Source organism: Alosa pseudoharengus, unplaced genomic scaffold, assembly GCF_046254945.1.
Source record: "Alosa pseudoharengus isolate Yale_2024_CS ecotype anadromous, Long Island Sound unplaced genomic scaffold, YU_APseudo_1.1 YU_APseudo_1.1_scf_24, whole genome shotgun sequence".
Taxonomy (NCBI): domain Eukaryota; kingdom Metazoa; phylum Chordata; class Actinopteri; order Clupeiformes; family Clupeidae; genus Alosa; species Alosa pseudoharengus.
In genome coordinates this window covers 13,329,113-13,350,560 of record NW_027468689.1, presented here as the reverse complement: position 1 = coordinate 13,350,560, position 21,448 = coordinate 13,329,113, and the positions used below count along the sequence as shown (strand labels likewise).

General features: G+C 42.1%; 2 protein-coding genes across 3 annotated transcripts in view; both read right to left on the bottom strand.

Moving 5' to 3' along the window:
* Positions 1–3,067: 3,067 nt before the first annotated feature.
* il22 (interleukin 22) lies at positions 3,068–4,698 on the bottom strand. Its single transcript, XM_076302618.1, has 5 exons — positions 4,312–4,698; positions 4,131–4,196; positions 3,856–4,014; positions 3,693–3,752; positions 3,068–3,596 (listed from the first exon to the last, which is right to left on the bottom strand). The coding sequence occupies exons 1-5, from the start codon at positions 4,447–4,449 to the stop codon at positions 3,504–3,506; spliced, it is 516 nt and encodes a 171-aa protein (XP_076158733.1). The 5' UTR covers positions 4,450–4,698; the 3' UTR covers positions 3,068–3,503.
* Positions 4,699–11,329: 6,631 nt separating this feature from the next.
* The window catches only part of mdm1 (Mdm1 nuclear protein), a 22,305-nt gene continuing 12,186 nt past the window's right edge, over positions 11,330–21,448 (bottom strand). The window contains exons 10-15 of one of the 2 annotated variants that reach the window (XM_076303213.1): positions 21,314–21,448; positions 20,197–20,315; positions 17,604–17,737; positions 15,408–15,651; positions 12,458–12,526; positions 11,330–11,945 (exon numbers count right to left, since the gene is read on the bottom strand). The exon at positions 21,314–21,448 is cut by the window's right edge and continues 102 nt beyond it. In XM_076303213.1, the coding sequence (XP_076159328.1) occupies positions 11,836–11,945; positions 12,458–12,526; positions 15,408–15,651; positions 17,604–17,737; positions 20,197–20,315; positions 21,314–21,448 (811 nt within the window). In that variant the 3' untranslated portion in view covers positions 11,330–11,835. The remainder of the gene's footprint in view (positions 11,946–12,457; positions 12,527–15,407; positions 15,652–17,603; positions 17,738–20,196; positions 20,316–21,313) is intronic. The other variant, XM_076303214.1, reaches the window with a different exon arrangement.

Below are 21,448 nucleotides of genomic sequence, written 5' to 3'. Positions count from 1 at the left end.
TGGAGATGTGACTCACTCCTTTAACTCACTTGCTTGCGAGGGGGACAAGTACAAGAGACCCTTTTGCCCCATGAGGAAATGCTCAGAGATGGGTTCAGCTGCTTTCTAATCATATGTGAACAAGACAAGGAAGTAATTATCTGACTTTGGGGAGTGTTGAAGTATGTATATTCTGTGCATTCCACATTCTTTCCAAGAGACCTGCCATAAAGGCACCTGCTATAAATAGAAGCAAACAGGGGGCTATTTTTAGCGAGGTGGGGAATGGGGATATCCACTGTTGCCATGGTTTTCATTCACTGGTGTTTCCTCTGGGCCTTCTGCTGTAAATGCCCAAGAACTTCCCTATTGTCAGTGAGGACAATAAACACATACATTCATACACACACACACACATACACAAACACACACACACACACAAACACACACACACACACACACAAACACACACATACAGTAGGCCTACAGTACATAAACACACACACACACACAGGCACACCAGGAAATGTTTATCTAGCTAAAGTGTCATCTCCCATGGGTCAGAGCCTGAATGGTTGACCGAGGGAAGTTGAGGTGAGTGTACAGTATACTAATGGTGTAGTGTCACCTGGTATTTCCTCTGAATTCCCACTGTCCCAACAGACACCTGAGAAGAGCGGGCAATTCAGCAACAGGTGCCTTCTCAAGAGACACACTGCAGTCAAGCTGGTGTCATTAGCTCCTAAGTATTTGTGAGCCTTTATGCAGGGGTAGGGTTTAAAGCAGCACAATGTTGTTCTTTTAACTTAATAAAGTATCTATCTCTTAAAATAACTGATTCAAACTAATTTTGAAACCACGCTTAAACGTGAAACAAGATATTGATAGTTTCTTATTCTCTTTGTCTACAGTATCTGTCCAACAGATTATTTTTTATACCGGTTTTTAGTCAACTTTAGCAGAGGTGCCAATAATTCTGGAGGGTACTATAAGTCTATATTTTATTAGGCCTAGGCCTACAAAGAGCAGAGTAGGCTATGGGACGTTATTTAGCCTGTGCTGCAATCTAAGCCTTTGTTATTTAAGCCTACACATTTCCTCACTTCTTACTCGTCCTCTTCCTCATGTTCAAACGTCTTCTTCAGTGACACCACAAAACACTATTGCGCAGACAGCACACACAGTGGGACTCTCACATATAGCAAGGAACAGGTGTGACATACGCTATTGGCAGAGACGGACAGAGTACACAGCTTCATTACTTGAGTAAAAGTACAGATACCCTTTGCTAAATTTTACTCAAGTACAAGTAAAAGTACAACAGTCAGATGTCTACTTAAGTAAAAGTACTGAAGTACTTGTTTTTAAAAGTACTTGAGTATCAAGAGTACAAGAGTACATTTTCTAAATATTGCATTACTACTGCTACAGTGCTTACTTACATTTATGTACAGAAACGTCCTACATGGAGTTATGAAAAAATGTAATGTTAATACCTTGGATAATGTAAAAGGAATTGAAAGTAAAATCAAGTAATTTTCATCTTTTTACCATGTTGCCAGGGATGGGCAGTATTTCTAATACATGTATATAAAATATGTATTTCAAATACAAAATACTATTTTGTAATTGAAACACTGAAGCATTAGCCTGGCGGGCCATCCTATATCATTGAAATGTATAGTCTGGAATCGAGCCATTCACCTCGCTTATTCCAAGGGGCGGGCAGAGAATTGTCTTTCAAACTGCCTATAGGCATGCAATAGGCCAGCGCTACGACCATATCCGTATCCGGTCGGCAAAACGGCAAATACATCCTTCTTCGAAAGGAATGACTTAAGTGCATTGTGTTGCTCAAGTCCAACTCCTCCAAAGTTGACGCCAACGCCGATTCAAACAACCGCTCTTCGTTCGCCATAGCCACCTTCCTTGTTGTTCACCGTCGCAGGACTGTCGTTATCCTGTTAAGCCTGCCTTAAGACTCTCTAACAAAATAGAGCGCTGTGATTGGATAACATCCACGGTGTTAGCCAATAGAAATTCCTATGGTTTGCTACTAGACGTACAGGCTGAGCAAATTAATTTGCCGCCGCTAGGGTGCGTCTAGATTTCTAGGCTACTGAAGCATTGTAATTTGTAATTGAAACATTGAAGCGAAAACTATCATTAACTTGTTCAGAAAATTGAAATAGTCTGGCGAGGTGGGGCCACGGGTTGGCACATTCCCGGGATGGACCTGCTGCGTCTTTATCCATTGTTTCGTCCATGGTTTCATCTCTTATCTAAATCTGACCATGGAGTTGACTTTGGCGGAAAGCTGAAGGTGATTGCTGATAGGCTGTCCCAATCAGTGGCGCCTGCACAATCCAATCACGTTTGAGAGGGAAACAACAAATTGAGGGTTTCTGAGATTTTTCTTTTTTCCTTTTTTTTGTGAAAAAGTAACGGGTACTCACGGTTATGGATAGAAATGTAGTGGAGTAAAGAGTACAATATTTGCCTCTCAAATGTACTTGAGTAAAGTCATGAGTACTCCCCAAAAATGATACTCGAGTAAAGTACAGATCCCTCAAAATTGTACTCAAGTACTGTACTCAAGTAAATGTACTCCGTTACTGTCCGGCTCTGGCTATTGGGTAGCCTAGCCTTAGCCTACTGGGATGCTTACATGCAGATGTCAACGTCAAGTTTAAACGGTAGCAGTGACGTGCGTGCAGTCACCTGACATCACCAAATTAGAGGATATTTCAGAACTATTAACGTGGACAGCTCCCCTTAAGAGCATCTAGCCTCTAGCATCTATATAGTTCACGCGTGTTCATGCTACAGGCATTTTCGGCAAACACTCGGAAAAACCAAACGGATGATCGATGAGAAGGATGAAAATCCTTGTAAGTGCATGTGTTATCGGGGAACCGGGCCCTGGAACGCCCATATTGTGCTCTGCAGTAAGGTATTTATTGAACAAACACTTTGGGAGCACTCACTACAGGCACTCCCCTTGTAACCTACTGTATGTGTGTAGATTAACGAAACAAAATAATTTGTATTATTTTACACAAATGACTTTATTTTTAAAAAATATATATGTTTACAAAAACAATACATTTGGTTGGAAATATGTTTCCCAATGTTTGCATGGCCTATGCTCTAAAAATGCTTTTACAATGCATTTACGAAGTGATTCAATCGAATCCACCTGTGTACAATGACAATGGTGCCATCACAGTTAGCCTAATTGTCAAAAACAAACGTAAACATTTCAAAAACTTTCCAGAAATTAGGCTATAATAAATAGTTACAATATAAATAAATAAATAAATCCAATACATCATACGTAAATAAATATAAATATAAAGGTACAGTGACACGAAATACCTTAGTCTCTAATAATTTGTCCTATTCTAATTAATGTAGGCTATCTGTTGCCTATTAAGTCAGTTTCAGGTTAATAGAGCTGCTAGGCCTCTTTGACTGGGCTACGTGCCCAAGTAGTTATTGGGCACCTGTGTCCCAGTAGAGGTTTATGTGCAACGCTCCCGCCCGCAGGATTCGTAGAGGTAGTGAAAGAGAATATCCATCTCGCTAATTGCCTTGATCGTAGCGTCAACACCCGCCTGAAATGAAAATGTGGGGTTGATTAGGTGCTGTCCCTGCTAGTAGCCTAATATGGATAGGGCAATTTATCAACGTTTATCAAAGAATAGACTCACCGCCAAGAAATTCTTTCTGAATGTCTTGTTGTACTTGTACACATCATATTTATTTAGATCCTGAAAAAGAAACATAAAATATTGTTAGATATCGCCTCAGCACCAAATCAAAAGTATAGGGCTACAGGAAGACATTTTGTTGCAATAACAAGTTAATACATACACAGTTGGCATTGGCCACCAAGTCGCGTCTGACCCTGTGCAGCTCTTCTTTGACAATGGGCAGACGAGAGTGGTGATCATCAGTCGGAAGATCATCGGTCAGCACATTCTTGAGGTAGTAGTCCAAGATGTTGGCGTGCACACAGCAGCTGTCATTCTCCTGCAATTTTGAAACGTACATTTAATGACTCCACATAAGCCTTTAACTAACAAGTTGTAGCCTATACACAATCAGATATTCGCTATAGGTTCATACATCACACTAAGCCTACTCACTTTAAATTCCTTCTCGGGCATCTTTGGAAGTATGCGGGTCATGTGGTTCTTGTCCTTTGCTTGCGCCTGTTCAGACAAATTAACGCCAATTAGTCAACTCCATTCATAATCGTTCATTTAAAGAAGAATGTTGCATAACAAATAAAGATCTCCAATAACGCTTCTATGCAACTCCACTCACATGATGGGACACTTCTTCGATGTTATTCCAGGTAGCGGAGTTGTCCAGGGGTTGTGAACAGTGCTTACGCCTGATCGACGCTGCGTCTCCCCAGACAGCGCAGCACACCACGAAAGCAAGGACAAGAAAACTCTTCATGATTTCAGCTGGGCGGTGGACGTTGGCAGTGAACACAATTGCTGTGACTCCTAGAAATGAAAACACATTTTCTCAATCAATCACAACCACAGGCAAATCCTTTGAGTTTACAATCCTTGAAAGGTTGACTGACTTCTTACCTTGCAGGATTGCATGCTGTCCCCCTGAGCTGAGACAGTATTTATATCCTCAAGAAGTGTCCTAGATTTTATCTGAACGTCATTGTGGTTTCCCATTTCCTTTCATGTGTACTACCCCCTTGACACTACCTGTTTGAAATATAGCAACTAGACATACTGGTAATAATGACAACATTAAGGGGCAAAACATGACATGATATCATTTCCTCTTTTGAACCGTCATCCGTCAGGTGATCAAAACTCCATCAACATAATACAGGTAATTTAATGCTAACCAGGTCCATTTTTTTTTAATTTTGACGAAGCCTACAGTAGGAACATCCGCTTATGAATGTGTGAATTCCCCACCCTCTGATATTGAGCAAACACAATGAAGGCTGTAAGCACATGAGCATTGGTATTGTTGGAGCGACTTTATTGTGTTTGCACAGTCGCTGCCAATAAGAGGAAGAGCCCACTGCCCTCTGAAACAATTTCATTGATGTTGCCAGGTGACACCTCAGCAGGCTTTCATTGGTGCAGGAAGCCATGCTGGTCCCTTTATCCTCAAGTCTAAACACATAGCCTCACCAACACCACACAATGCAGCTCTGAAAAGCAGACATGTTTTTTTTTTCCAATAACAGTGCTTGTTTGTAAACCCTGACTGCACCATCTGTTGGTCTAGCCCCGTTATCAATAACAGCAGGGGCAAAGCGCGCCATTGCGTCAGTGTGTGTGCGTGGCTGTCTGTAGCTGTCGCACAAAGAGGTCCAGAGTTCTGAGAGGCCGTGCTGGCTTGGCTGCGACGTCATGGGTCAGCACACAAGCTGACACCCCAGGGCAAGCCCCCGGGGGCTGTGTACATGTAGGAGGCTGCGACGGAGGCGAGAAACAGATGCTGTCCAGCCGTGTAAACAGGGATGTAGTGGAGGCTAAACGCAAGTAAACACAGTTAACCCACCTCTGAAATTTCAGAAATAGAGTTTATCCACTTCCTATACAATAAGAGTTTATCCACCTCTCAAAAGAATTTATTCACCAATTGCAACTTTCAACATTAAAAAAATCACACTGTATTATTCACATTCACAATATGTACACTCATCAACACTCTAGGAATCATTTAATGCCATTGGTATTGTTATAAACATTGGACAATAACCACCATCATCAAACATGTTCTGAATGCCTTTTCTAAAAATCTAATACCGCATGGCACAGTCCACCTTACCGTGATCACAGAATTCATAGTTACCCACCTCTTATTTTACCACTACACCTCTGCATGTCAACCTCACACTATGTAAGGGATAATGTATAGAACGCCGGTCATTACTGGGGAAACTAGATGTATCGCAGAGCGGTACAAAATATGACCGCCGCCCAGTCCAGCACATTTTTTCCACAAAAATAAATCACGCTGAAAGGCCTATATGATTCTAACTGTCTCACTAAATTGCATTATCCACACTCAATTCTCACTGGTATCTGCTAGACAACAAGTACAAAAACATGACTAGTTCATAGATTTCACATGTAAAATTCATTTTATACAACCCCACCCCCATCTTGCCTGTTCATAATTCTGAGAAATTCTTGAATTGTGTGCATGTGTGCGTGCACACGTTTATGTTTATGTGTGTGTGTGTGTGTGTGTGCGTGCTTGTGTGTTTGTCTGCGTATGTGTGTTTGTGCATGTGCATGCATGCGTACATATGTCTACTGTGTGAGTATGTGTCATACGTATGATTATTCAATTCAAAGAACTTTATTTTTCCATTAGGAACTTCACATGTGGAAGAGCATCAGGGTGTGTCCATACCCAACAATACATACAATAAACAAACACACACACACACACGCACACACACACACACACACACACACATCATCTTCAGCCCACACTGGACATATGGCAGATAATAAAAACTTTGCTGAGCCTGATGAATAAATAAGTTGTTAATATCTCCACAGTGGAGGGACAATAAATAATAGTTAAAAAGAGTCCAATGTGTTAAAAGAGAGAGAAGACAGTTCAACCATTCAAAAGTCTAATGGATGCTGGGACAAAGCTTGACAGGGCTCTATTTGTCCTTAGTGTAGGTGCTCTGTATCTGTGGCCTGAGGGTAGGAGGCAATACTGACTGTGTAGAGTGTGTGTGATGTCCAAAGTGATTTGTTTTGCTTTTTGCTTAGTCCTTTTGTTGTATATGCTGGTGAGTGATTCCTGCTGTTGTCCAGTTATTTTACTGCTCAGTTTGATGATTCTGTTTAGTGGGTTCCTATGGATGTTTGACAGTGCTCCAAACCAGGAAGTGATGTTGAAGGTGATTATGGATTCAATGAAACATCTGTAGAATGCTGTCAGAACGGATTGGTGGACCTGGAGTTTGCGGAGTTTACGTAGGAAAAAGAGAGACGCTGCTGACACTTGGAGTAAATGGTATCGGTATTTGTTTTGAAGTTGAGTTTGTGGTCAATTATTGTCCCAAGATATCTGTATGTGTCAACCCTCTCTATCGGCTGGTTGTTGACAGTCAGAGTGGGGATGGTGGGGGGGGCCTCTCTGAAGTCTATTATTATGACCGCCGCTTCGCTGCGCGGCGGTCATATAGGTTTAGTCAGATTTTTTTTTTCTTTTCTTTTTCGCATGCCCAAATTTCCGTCAATGATTCCCGGGACACTGAAAGACCGGGGTACACGAAACTTGGTGGGCATGTAACCCCACATGGATAGCATGGAACCATTGTTTTTCATTTTGATCTGTAGCCCCCCCGCTGGACTGGACCCCCCGAAAGGAGGGTAGGGCAGACACAGTTTTCTGTGAATATATCGAGAACCGTAGGGTTTAGGAGGACCTTTTTTTTTTGTATGTTAATCTCAAGGGGCCATGTCAACCCATTCCATGTATAGCGCCACCTAGTTAAACACAAAAAAGTAAAAATGAGGTGTTGTAATCGCAGGTATCTGTGACCTAACATAGTCAAAACTGCACGAAATTGGAAGTATAGGATCATTATGACACCCTCTGTATGCACGCCAAGTTTCGTGGAATTCCGTTCATGGGGGGCCACACAATAAATTAATTTATGTTACTATACACCAACTGGCCTGTAGGTGGCCGGAGATAGTTTTCTGTGAATATCTCGAGAACCGTAGGGCCTAGGAGGTCCACCTTTTTTATGTATGTTGGTCTTAAGGGGGCATGTCAACCCATCCCATTACCACTTATTTCATGTATAGTGCCACCTAGTTAAAAATTAAAAAGCAAAAAATTAGGTGTTTTCATCACAATATCTCTGGCTGACAAGGTCAAAACTGCACAAAATTAAAAGTGTAGGATCATTATGACACCCTCCGAATGCATGCCAAATTTTGTGTACTTTCGTTCATGGGGGGCCTTACAATAAAATAATGTATGTGTACATTTAGTGACGTACACCAACAAGGATTCCCGGGACACTGAAAGACCGGGGTACACAAAACTTGGTGGACATGTAACCCCACATGGATAGCATGGAACCGTCATTTTTCGTTTTGATCTGTAGCCCCCCCGCTGGACTGGACCCCCCGAAAGGAGGGTAGGGCAGACACAGTTCTCTGTGAATATCTTGAGAACCATAGGGACTAGGATGACCATTTTTTTTCCATATGTTTGCCTCCAGGTGTCATGTTAACCCATTTCATGTGCACACATGTGCACAAACAGATACACACACACACACATACATTCACAGTAATCATACGTATGACACATACTCACACAGTAGACATATGTACGCTTGCATGCACAGGCACATACGCAGGCACACACACAAGCACATGCACACACACACACACACACACACACACACACACACATAACATAAACATGTACATGCACACAATTCAAGAATTTCTCAGAATTATGAACAGGCAAGATGGAGGTGGGGTTGTATAAAATGATTTTTACATGTGAAATCTATGAACTAATCATGTTTTGGTACTTGTTGTCTAGCAGTTATCAGTGAGAATTGAGTGTGGATAATGCAATTTAGTGAAACAGCTAGAATCATACAGGCCTTTCAGCGTGATTTATTTTTGTGGAAAAAATGTGCTGGACTGGGCGGCGGTCATATTTTGTACCGCTCTGCGGTACATCTAGTTAGTTCTTTTGTTTTAGTGATATTGAGATCAAGGCAGTTCCGGCTGCACCAGTTTGAAAAAGTGGCCAGCTCATACTGTAGCTGATCGGATGAGTTTGTGGAGTCCATGATGACAGTGACGTCAGAATACTTGATGTATGTAATGTCTGGGTTTGTGCTTCTGCAGTTGTTGGTGTAGAGAGTGTAAAGAACTGGTGAGATGACAGAGCCCTGTGGAGCACCTGTAGAGATCCCTCTGGATGAGCTGAGGTGGCCGTTAACTCTCACTCTCTGGTGTCTGTCTGTCAGAAATGAGAGCACCCAGAGTATGAGGTGGGGATTGACCTCCATCTGGATAAGATGTTGTCCCATTAGATGGGGTTGCACAGTGTTAAAGGCACTCGAGAAGTCTATGAACACCAGCCGTACAAAGGACTTGGGCTTCTCAAGGTGGGTATAGGCTCCATGCAGCAGCGTCAGTATGGCGTCGTCTACCCCTCTGTGATGTTTGTACGCAAACTGAAGCGGGTGATTACTGTGAATGTATGTGTGTGTGTGTGTATCTGTTTATGCACATGTGTGCATAAACAGATTGGTCATTAAAAATTGGTCATTCTAGGCCCTACAGTTCTCAAGATATTCACAGAAAACTGTGTCTGCCCTACCCTCCTTTCGGGGGGTCCAGTCCAGCGGTACAGCAGTACAGCTTCGCTGCACGGCGGTCATAATTATATGTTTGCAGCGGTAATTACATGAATTTATTTACCGCTAGAACTTTGGGAAATCCCATTAAAGTCAATGGAGTGTTCTACTAGCATTGTGAAGAGCCGTATAATAAAGAACTATATCAGGGTTCCATGACTTTTTCCTTTTTCTAAAACTGAATTTCCATGACTTACTATGTACTGTACTCAATGGTACAATATATACTTTTTTAGACCGGGAGATAAATAAATGGGAATCAAATAAACAAAGTTGGGATACTCAAGCAAGCAGTAAAGCTAATAATCAGATATAACAATTCTGCATGGAAATACTTGTAATGCATGCAAATATGTTGTACATTTTAAACTGCTACAACAAAATTCACTGATATTCCATGACTTTGCCCCAAAAATGTGTCTGGAATAGACACTTATCTGTGGGAGCCCTGGTATATGCGCAAACAGGAGAGAAAGAAAAAGACGAAAAAGAAAGAGATGCACAGCGTCAACCGTGTAGAAGTACAAAGAGAAAACTAGGAGTGAGATGACTGGAGGGGAGAAACTCTGTGGTGGTCAGCTGGTAGAGGGCAGTGTGAGTAGGATAGGCCTTGATCCGGGAGGTGAGGCTGTTAATTGATTAAAACATTTAATCGAATTAATTACATACTCTGTGATTAATTCATCTAAATTAATCGCATATCATTTTTGCTGTGAAAGTATTTTAAATATTTAAATTAAAATGAATCATTGAATAATCAGCATTAGTGACATTAAAGTTCAAAAACTCTTTTATTATTATTTTCACTGTTCAAATAATGGCCATAATAATCTATGATATACTGAGGAAATAAATTCAAAAGTACTTCGGTAGAAGTTTTTTTTTCACATACTAGGCATTTCAGGTTACAGATATAACCTAGGGGACACAATGAAAATAAATTAACACTCCCCTCAATGTCAACACTATTTCTTTGCATTGATGTGCGATAGAGTTGACGAACTCCGGTGATATGCAAATTCTTTGCTGCAGACATTGCAGAGGACTTTATTTTAATCAACACTTTATTTTTATCAACACCATCAGGCTGTTTTTTAAAAGTAAATATTACAATCAATGATCTAGGCAGCACATTTTCTTCTCTCTCCTTCATTTTACAGTCTAATGGTTACTGACTAGAACAGCTTAGGGTCAAAGGTCATACGGAATCGGTTAATCCGCACAATTTTTTTTTTAAATCAGTTATTTTTTTCTTAAATTAATTAATCGAAATAAATCAGTTATTTTGACAGCCCTAATTTAAAGCCACTTAGAAGAGTATGAGTGAATACAACATAGCGTCTTCCACGGATGAGATGAGCATAGCTATCGCTGAAGTTTTATCTGAATATTCGAGTATTCCTGGGAAGCTAGGAAGCTGGGAGTCTCTGCAATGTAGCTGGGAGTAATGAAGGACACAGACATCCTCCACGGCCAATTTCAGTTAGTGTTTGGTAGCCCTGAATCTTAGTTAGGCTACTTAACGAGAAGATGCTTTCTTCAGAAGTGTAGCCTACCATGAAAACTTGGTGGGGATTGTCGTTGATGAGGTTCATGTCACATACAAATGGTAAGTTTAAAAACGTTAATGTTAGCTACTTACCTAACTTGTATGTTAAAAGATGGCAATAGAAGAACGCTTCGTTCATCTGATTGGTTGATTTGGCCCGTCTATCACCAACATAGGTGGTGATAGAAAGATGGTTTATCCAATCAGCTAACCAATATTTTCGCCCCTTCCCAAACATTCTCCAACGGAAAGTTCCCAGATGGATATGCGGAGCAAATGCGAAGCAATCCATCTGGCGGAGTCAGGCTACATAATATACAGGAAAGAGGAACATATGCTCAAGCTTATTTTGATCATTGAAATCTTTATTGAGGCATGTTTCCGAAGTGTAGTATCATACAGAGCATAATCTGTTCCTAAACAAAACAAATGGTCTTAGTCGAGACTGGTCTCTGAATTGTTAGGCACAGATGTACAAAATGTACAAACTGTAAATATTCAAATGTACACAGGCTTTACAAACATAGCATTTCATTAGATATATTCAATCAATCCATTCAAATCAGAGCTCTTACAAGAGCAAGTTATCACATTTTGCTGTACCAAAAAGTGTAATAAAAAAAGTCTCCTTAAGACCGACAGTACACTAACAAAAAATTATTTCTAAAATCTACAATTTACACCCTCGTAATCACCTGTCAAACATAATTTTTCAAAGTATTGTATTGCCTTTTACTTGTGGAGAAAAAGAGAGTCCCAAAATGACTCATGGGTTTATCAGCTGATCTAGTGGCAAATCGTAATCTCCACCAACCTCATCTGATCACCTGCTGTAACCACAAACACACACACACGCACACATACATGCATACACACACACACACAGAAGTTAGCTTTTCCCCCAGAAGTTCTCCTTCCTCTTCAAAGCCCGGCCCAACACCTGGTCAGCCATGGAGCAGGACGCTGCAGATCTGGCTGAGATGTGTGACATGCGGTCGTCTGTGTGAAAAGGAGTCAGAGGTGAGCCAAGAAATCAGTGTTATCAACATGGAAGATCAGCACAGAAAAGAAGCGCTGCACTACATACTCCAACTATATAGTATGCCTCAGCCTATACAATACACTTCACGCATGCAGACAGATATGCTTTTACATGCAGACAGATACTGTATATGTTTACACATGCATAAAAGTATGTACAGTATGTGTGTGTGTGAGGGGGGGGTATGTTTGTATATTTGTATGAATATATACTGTATATATGTATATGAATATATGTACACATATGTACATGTGTGTGTGTGTTTGCCGTTTGCACATGCATATGCATGCATGCGTGTGTGTGTGTGTGCGTGTGTGTGTGTGTGCGTGTGTGTGTGTGTGTGTGTGTGTACGAGTGTCTGTTGTAGAATGGACAATTTATATGATTTATACGATTTGAAGTCACTTTTTTTTGGTGCAGGTTTGGTGCATGTTTGGAGCAGGAAGAGAAGCACTGAATGACTTTTTACCATCATCCGACAGAGTGGTATCACTTGAAGGATACACAAAGAGTCCTGGTCGATGAAGACCCAAGTTACCTTCAAGGAGGAAGAAATTATTATTTAAAATGAACTAAAAATGAAATGGATCAAGACAGTCAACCAACTTGAAATGTCCACGTGACAGGCACACGTTTTGGTGAAGTGTATGTGCTTGCTTGCAGCTAATCTGGGTAAAGATGCAAAGTGGCCTAACCGCTAACTGTATTAGGCAACCGCCTACAAAACCAACAGGAAATTGTCTAGATGTCTAGACAGCGCCAATCAATAAGGTCAAGATATAAAAAAGGCATTCATGAACATTAGTGCACTTGCAGAAATGAGACAGCAAGACCCAATGAGCAGGTGAAAAAGACTATCAAAAACATGACCATGCTGTACTGCACCACTTTCCAGACCTGAAAGATATCGGTGGCAGTACAGTATACCTGTGCATTATCAAGGCAATGCATAAGTCCAATGAGAGCAACAGCGGAGCGCCTAAAGAGCATGAGGTACAGGAACAATAGATGGGAATTTCCGGGATGACACATGTTTGCTTTATAACGCAAGTCAACACCGGGCTCACATGCAAGCACCCGGAGTAAGGACTTGTCTCACACGTGGAACCAGGGCCTTTGAACTGCAGTTCAATCAATAAATTGCATTCTCTCCAACATTTATCATTTTGAAACACTATTGGTAACTGCTGCACAGTTTGTCATTTTTAATTCCATTCTCTTAAGTCACTCAAAGAGAGTGTAGCCTACACAACATACATGTGTGCATCAAGTATTATGGCCTGAAGCACCACAGCAACAAATCAGTATAACATTCTGTATAACAAATCAGTATAACATATCAACAAATTAGTATAACATTTCCTCCCGCATCCAAACTTTTGTTTAATGCGGCGCACTGTATCTGTGGTGTACTGTATCTTTTGCTAGAATCCCAGTGTTGCCAAGTTGCATAATATTAAGTGCTTCCTTGTAAAATGAACTTGCACGTTATGTAATATTACAAGGAAGGGATGTAATGGTAGCTGTTTAATCACACAGCAGCTGTGTGTGTTCTTTACTATTGATTCTGGGTTTATAAATGCATACCATCAAGTGTGCTGGGCTGCAGATGCTTATGTAGTTAGTTTTAGTTAATGCACAACATAAGCATGCTTCTCACTGTAAGGAGAAAATGCAAACGTGGAGGATGGGAAGTGACCTACATTATGTGCACCAATCCCCCTAACGCTCTGTTGCTAGCAGGAACTTGACCTCACCTCTTCTCTCTGACGGTAAACTCATTGTCATTGTTGCGTTTCCTACTGAAATCACTTTGAAATCACTTTTTTGGCTGACCTGGCTTTCATGGAAACACAACACTGCAATTTTGTCTTACAATATCAAAATTCATTGCTGGTCCAAAGGATTCACTGATATACTGCATTTAATGATTAATCACTATGCAACTATTTTATAGATGCATTATTGTATCACTATTTGCCTGTAATGCTTTCAATATTTGGTGATCATTTCTCACACTGCAGTTATTTGTTAAATTGATCTTGAACCCAGATATGATACAGTTGATTTCTTAAAGTTGCTTATATTCCAAATGAGCTACCTTTTGTGCAGAAATGCTGAAATGCAGAAATGCCATGAAAATGATTGTCGCTTCATTGATCAATGACCATCAAATTTTACCTCATGGAAAAAGCTGCAGACGAGGTCACTAATACATGTCATTACTACGCAGAGAGTGATTCAGACAGAGAGCAGGGTAGTGGAAAATCAGTTAGTCAGTGGTGGGCTGACTGGAAAATTGTTTACAACGCAACAACATAGTAATGGAAATAATTTTTTAAAACTTTTGTTGGTGTACATGGGAAATAAGAACACAGAGAAAAGTGTATGATGTACAACAGACAGACGCAATATACCACAAATGTCCAATCTGTTTCAATTTGATGTGATAACACACCTAAGCTACGTTCATGTAGGCCTAACAGCGTATTGCTGTGATCGAAAGCGTTTAATAAATTCCACTTTTTCATGTCATAAAAGTTACATGCCATGCGTTTCTGCGTAATTGTCAGCTGTGTGATGAAATGCATTCATATTCCACTTTTTCTGTCTGAGCATGCCTATGAAAAGGCTTTGCAGTAGGATTGTCCAATTATCAATCTTATGCTTCAATTTGTGTTTTATGTGACACGCCGATGCTGTGTTTATGCAGTTTTGCGCAAGTTTAAAATGTTTAGCCGACTATACGTAATTTGTCAGCTATGATGAAATTCGTTCAATAGGCCAAGTTCCACTTTTCATGTCATGCATGTACCATGCCTATGATAAGGCTTTGCACTTGTCCAATATGGTCAATCTGTGTGGTCTCAATTGTGTTTCATGTGACGCGCCAAATCTATACATTCATGCATTTTTTGCTCCAGTTGAAAATGTTTCTGCGTAATCTGTCGGCTGTGATCAAATGCGTTCAATAAATTCCAATGTTATGTCATAAATATAATATGACTATGATGAATGTTTGTATGCATCTAATCTAGGCCTATCTTATGTTCAATCAAATTGGCTTTGCCCACCTGTTTTATTCTGTGCCCACCCATTTGAACATTTCTGGCTATGCCACTGTTGCGCACACTAAAGTTCTGACACTTGGTTGTGGATCCTCCTCAAAGCATAACTGAGAGATTGACCGGGAAGCTACACCAGGTGCGTAACTGAATCGTTCCGTTCGCAACGCGTAAAATCCATTTTAGAAGAGTGGTCTATTTTTTTCCAACATACATTATAGTGGAAGCTAATTGTTGCAGCAGACGCAACACGAACGGAACGCTTCAGTTACGTGCCTGGTGTAGCTCAGCCCTGAGGAATAAACCAAACAAGTCTGCCAGAGGTAGTATAATGGGGTCAGCGATGGAACGTACCATTGTGCTGGAACTCGGGGTCCCTGAGCGCACCTTGGATTCGGTTGGCAGGCAGTGTGGCCCAGGGGGCAGTCCAGGCCTTCACATTGGGGTCCCCCCTTCGAGACGACCTTGGGACCGACGACCTTTTGGGGGGTTCCTTGGACAGACCCGCACCATACCAGGCGTCATCACGGAGTGGCAGATGGTCCACAGTCGTCAGGCCTGCTGCGGGAGGCGTGCGGGTCAGCCTAGCCTCCTCTGCCTGTGGGACAAGATCACAATGGCTGTGACAAAAACTAAAGGAGGTTGGCTTGGTGATACAATTATGACAAAATATGACCCTATCAGCGTCAACCATACTGGCAATTAATGCATTGTGGATAATGAAATAAATCTATCTTCAACAGGTACCATCAGACCGGTGTAAGAATAAAGAATATCTAGGTTCATTGAATTTAACGTGACATTTTAGAACCTCCAATTGTTGTGGAATGGAGTCTTTTGATGAAATGTTAAAAACTCTGCTAGTAAACTTTAATATGAGAGGCATATGATTTGTTTATGTTAATTTACACATAACTTTTCCCCTCTTGCCATAAACATTTACAATGTGACTCAATGTTAAAGTGTAATTCCAGCGAAAATAGACCCAAGGGTATTTTTCTGCATTAAAACACATCAAATAAGCTGTGGGCACATTCCTTTTAGTTGATCAACCACTACAGAGCTAACAGTGGCATAGCAATGGGCAGTAGCTTGCTTAGGGCCTCTACACATGAAACGAAGCACCAACACCTAGTTAGCGAACCCGGAGTTATTATAAAAGACTGTCAAGAGACCCTAAGCATGCTACTGACGAGGTTTGGTGCTGTTTTGAACAATATTACTGGTTAAAAAAATGCTATTTGGGAAGCGTTTAGCTTACTGCCCATAGCTACTCTCCACTGTTTGCGATTTGGGGGAAGAGCATATATACCAAGCCAAGCTCTGTAGTGGTTAATCAACGAAAATTACTGTCTCCACAGCTTATTTGATGTGTTTTAATGCAGGAAAACACCTTTGGGTCAAATTTCGCTGGAATTACACTTTAAACATTACTGCAAACATGGTAATATGCATTATTTTAATTCATTTTTAATGACATCTGTTTCTGAGATTTGGTTCACAGGGCATGAGCCCAACGTTATTGCAAAGGAGAAAAGGTGCTTATGTATGTGAAGCAACTTCTATAGAACTGGTGTGATGAATCCTGCAATGGTAAACACAATTTTGAATAATGTTTACTGAATTTACCTGTTTCTGCTTATCATAGGAATCTGTATTGTAACCAATAACATCTGAAGTGAATGCACAAAGGACTATACTGTTAGACAATGGATGTGATATGCTGTACATAGACAGATCTAGGGAATAGACAGATGTCACTTATACGTAGATGGCAAAAACTGAGTGAGCTCAACAGAAAATGGCAGTTGATTTTAATCACACCCATCTTCATAGAGTGGCGAAATCAACTGGAAGCTTGTAGTTTTTAGCATGAAAGGGAGACCAGGCAACGTGTTTGCGTTAATTAATCATCTTCGTAAGTATATGGTTAAATGACTCATTACAGGGCGAATAAAGACTCTCTTGCCCGCCCCAACTGCCTGTAGGAAGAATATCCCGCTTGCAAGTTTTGTGTATCCGACCCGCCGACATTAGCCGCCGACCCGCCGACATTAGTCTCACAACGTCTCAGACATCGCGAGAAGCAGGATCAGTTTACATCCTGCATCCCGAGCACAGACGCAGGCTAACAAAACGCTAGCGATTGTTGCAAACGTCTATATAATGGCAGAGCCGGCGAAGAAGCAGCGAAAACCCCTGACGGAAGATGCAAAGAAAAGGAAAAGAGCTTCAGTCCGAGCGAGGGTTCGTATACGTATCGACACATACAGACGCTAGGGGGAGCTTCGTAGAGAAAAAGCATCAGGATTGCCTGGTGTCCCTTTAACATTTGAACACTTCCTGGTTCCGAAGAAATAATTAAAGGGGTATTGTAAATTCGGTGAAAATAAGGTTTGGGCAAAACAATGGCAATAGAACACCTTGGTTTTCTATTGCCATTGTTTTGCTCACACCTTATTTTCAATTTAGTCAATAACTAACTAACTAACTAACTATAGGAGCAGTTGCGTGTAAGCTGACTGATACTGTGGAACAGTTGTGACCCACCTTGCCGGGTGTTGGGGCTGGGGAAACATGTCCCATGAGCCTTTGTGGCGAGCGGGGTTTCCCCTGGGGAGACGGGCTCGGTCGTTCACGCATAGAGGCCCTCACTCTTGGGGGAGATACCAAAATGGCTCCTCCTGGCAAACACACACACACACACACACACACACACACACACACACACATATATTGAAACAAACATACACACATACATACACAGGTTTCCCGTTTACCAACAAAACTAGATGCACGCGCAGGCGTGGGGCAGAAGACGCTTGGTGGCCGTCCACAACGTTATAAACTTAACCTAACTATCAGCTGCTGTAAGCTACAATCGGATTTTTTTTGTATACCCCTGTTGTCTTAATGATAATAACATCTCATTTCAGACTTTATTTCATAGTTTGTCGTTCATTTGCATTATTAATATAACATTGTCTTTTGCCGTTTTTGGCGAAGACATGCATTAACGTGACATGCATTGAACATATTGAATATTCTCTAACCATCATCATTTCGAATTGGTGCAGTTTTCAGCACAAACCTTCATTGTATTTTTTTCATAAAGAGCACTGTTCTATGCTGTTCTATGGTGCTTTCTGCCTCTTAGTTGCGCATGCATGTTTTCGTGACTTCAAATCTCGCACACACACACACACACAAATACACCCACCTAGATGTAGAAACACAGACACACACACACACACAAAGTTTTCTGGGGGAACTATGGTGCACATGTAACCATAGTGCTCACAAGAATCTGAATCTGACCCATGCCCATTTCAAAATGCCATTTCAACTTTTCACTAATCCAAATAAAGAAATATAGAATAAAAAAGAACACCAACCAAATAGGGACTGAGTAAGGCACTAAGACCCAGCGCACGCTAATAGGGCAGTGAGACTGACTAAGGCACTAAGACCCAGAGCACGCTAATAAGGGCAGTGAGACTGAGTACTGTAAGGCACTAAGACCCAGCGCACGCTAATATGACAGTGAGACGGAGTAAGGCACTAAGACCCAGCGCACGCTAATAGGGCAGTGAGACTGACTAAGGCACTAAGACCCAGCGCACGCTAATAGGGCAGTGAGACTGACTAAGGCACTAAGACCCAGCGCACGCTAATATGACAGTGAGACGGAGTAAGGCACTAAGACCCAGCGCACGCTAATAGGGCAGTGAGACTGACTAAGGCACTAAGACCCAGCGCACGCTAATATGACAGTGAGACGGAGTAAGGCACTAAGACCCAGCGCACGCTAATAGGGCAGTGAGACTGACTAAGGCACTAAGACCCAGAGCACGCTAATAAGGGCAGTGAGACGGAGTACTGTAAGGCACTAAGACCCAGCGCACGCTAATATGACAGTGAGACGGAGTAAGGCACTAAGACCCAGCGCACGCTAATATGACAGTGAGACGGAGTAAGGCACTAAGACCCAGCGCACGCTAATATGGCAGTGAGACGGAGTAAGGCACTATGACCCAGCGCACGCTAATATGGCAGTGAGACGGAGTAAGGCACTATGACCCAGCGCACGGCTGGCCACAACATTTCCTTGTGGTTAAAGGTCAAGCGGGACTACATACATGAGAGGACTGGAGCGCGGTTGCATCTGACCTCAGGTGGGTGATCCCCATCACGGAGTAGTCAGAGTGAAACTGAGGAAACTGTTTAGGGGGACCACTGGCCTGTCAAGGGAAATTTGATGCAGAGCGAGCTTGTCCTTGCTACTGTATCTGGTGCAATGGGCCTACTGCACCAGTACGCCTGCTGCACACTCTTCATGTTGACACGCCTCACTCCGCAGGGTCACTATGCAGGGTTTATTGCTTCATGTTGACATGTTTAACTCTTCACGCAGGGTTTTTTTTGCCAGAACAGTTAGAACAAGTGATCGAGTCACTAGGACTTCCCTGCTCTCCTTCCAGGACTTGTAACGCAGACAGGTCAGCTACATTTCCAGGGGTCCTCACACCCTGGACCAAACTGTTTCCATGGTTTCCCCTACGACAGGCACTGCAGAACACTGTATAGTAGCTCCAGTAGCTTGTTCACCCTTATAAACAGCTAACCTGAGCCATCTATTATGCCACGTCCTCTTTTGCCACTTATGCCCCTATGCTTTACTTTTTTTACTTCCTTGCTGCTCTGCCACTATATTGCCAATTGGGCATTACGCAATGCGGTTGGCATTGTTGCTTTTTTCTGTACTGCTGGAAGCCACCAATGGCCAGAAACAAACTCCTTGTGTGTGTTTAGTTGTATACAATAACAAACTCCTTGTGTGTGTTTAGTCATATACAAAAACAAACTCCTTGTGTGTGTTTAGTCGTATACAATAACAAACTCCTTGTGTGTGTTTAGTCGTACACAATAACAAACACCTTGTGTGTGTTAACATACTTGGCTAATAAAGCATCAATACTGATTCTGAATGATATGAATTCCACAATTTAGTCATATATAGTACAACAAACGAACAAGCTCATAAAAGAACTTTCCTACATTGCTCAAGCAATACATCAGTATTTCTCAAGCTCAACCCTCCTTTTGTCAACTGACGACGGTGAGTTCAAGAATGGCAGGTTACCGGCAGCAGGGGTGGTGCGGTCGTGGTGAGTCCGCTGAGCGAGGCCCAAGGTCCGCAGTTTGGGCGTCGGCAGCCTGCCCCCTTCCCTGAGGCTGCTGGATCCCTCGGACTCCCGAGCCCTAATGTGATGGACAGAATGTTCATGTTCATATACCCTATTTGTGTAAATACTTTGTATGTGTGCGTGTGTGTGCGTGTGTGTGTGTGTGCGTGTGTGTGCGTGTGTGTGTGTGTGTGTGTGTGTGCGTGTGTGTGCGTGTGTGTGCGTGTGTGTGCGTGTGTGTGTGTGTGTGTGCGTGTGTGTGCGTGTGTGTGCGTGTGTGTGCGTGTGTGTGTGTGCGTGTGTGTGCGTGTGTGTGTGTGTGTGTGTGTGATTTCTTTTTTGTGTTTATTTATTCATGTTCTACTCCTCTTGTGAATGATGTGGTGTATGATTTGCAATGTCAATAAAACACATTTGACACTAAATTGAGCTGAATTGAGAGAAAGAGACAGAGAGAGAGAGAGAAAGAGAGAGAGAGGGAGAGAGGGAGGGAGAGAGTATAGTAGAGATATGCAGTAGGGTATGCCTAGAAAAGCATGTTAGGCGGGGATCACACTGACCAGCCGCAAGCGGCAGGTTTCCTTTCGTTATGGTTTGGCAGCAGAACGGTTGCAGTGCTAGCATTGAACAAGCCGAGTGTTGAACTTGGTTCAACTTTCAAAGCGCAACACAAGAGTACTCAATTGTCAGTTAAGGCAAACCCTTTGTGTTACTTAGGAACTTATTCACGCATCACGCTTGCAAGTGGCCTTATGGTTGTCATGTCATGTTAAACATTAGCTGCAGTAACTCTAAAGAGCAACTCATGCACACAATGGTGTCTGGCACAGCTCAGGAATGCAGGATTTTCCTGGGTGGCCACACCAGCAAACACATAGAAACTCTCTCTCCCTCTCTCTCTCTCTCTCTCTCTCTCTCTCTCTCTCTCTCTCGATGAGGTCATGCTTTCATCTTGTAGTAAGTGAGTGGGTGCAATAATGACATCATAAGGAAGATGGCAAAGTCACCCCTTTCTGGGAGGTTGGCAGAGTGGGTGTTTGCAGTAAGTAGAGACAACACGACACCCACACACACCTGTCTTCTCCTCCCTCTCTTTTCTCTCCGTTCTCTCTCTCCTCTTCTTCCTCCTCTTCCTCGTCCTTGTCTTCGGCCTGATCGTCTGTCCGCTCCACCGGACCAGGCTCCTCCCGGGCGCCCCATGCCTGTTTG

Bases quoted from the DNA above. Each gene is read 5' to 3' on its own strand.
- il22 (XM_076302618.1), bottom strand. From the start codon at position 4,449: ATGAAGAGTTTTCTTGTCCTTGCTTTCGTGGTGTGCTGCGCTGTCTGG. The intron at 4,197-4,311 runs GTGAGTGGAGTT...TTGTCTGAACAG, and splicing joins TCGAAGAAGTGTCCCATCAT to GCGCAAGCAAAGGACAAGAA. The intron at 3,597-3,692 runs GTGAGTCTATTC...TTTTCATTTCAG, and splicing joins TCAGAAAGAATTTCTTGGCG to GCGGGTGTTGACGCTACGAT.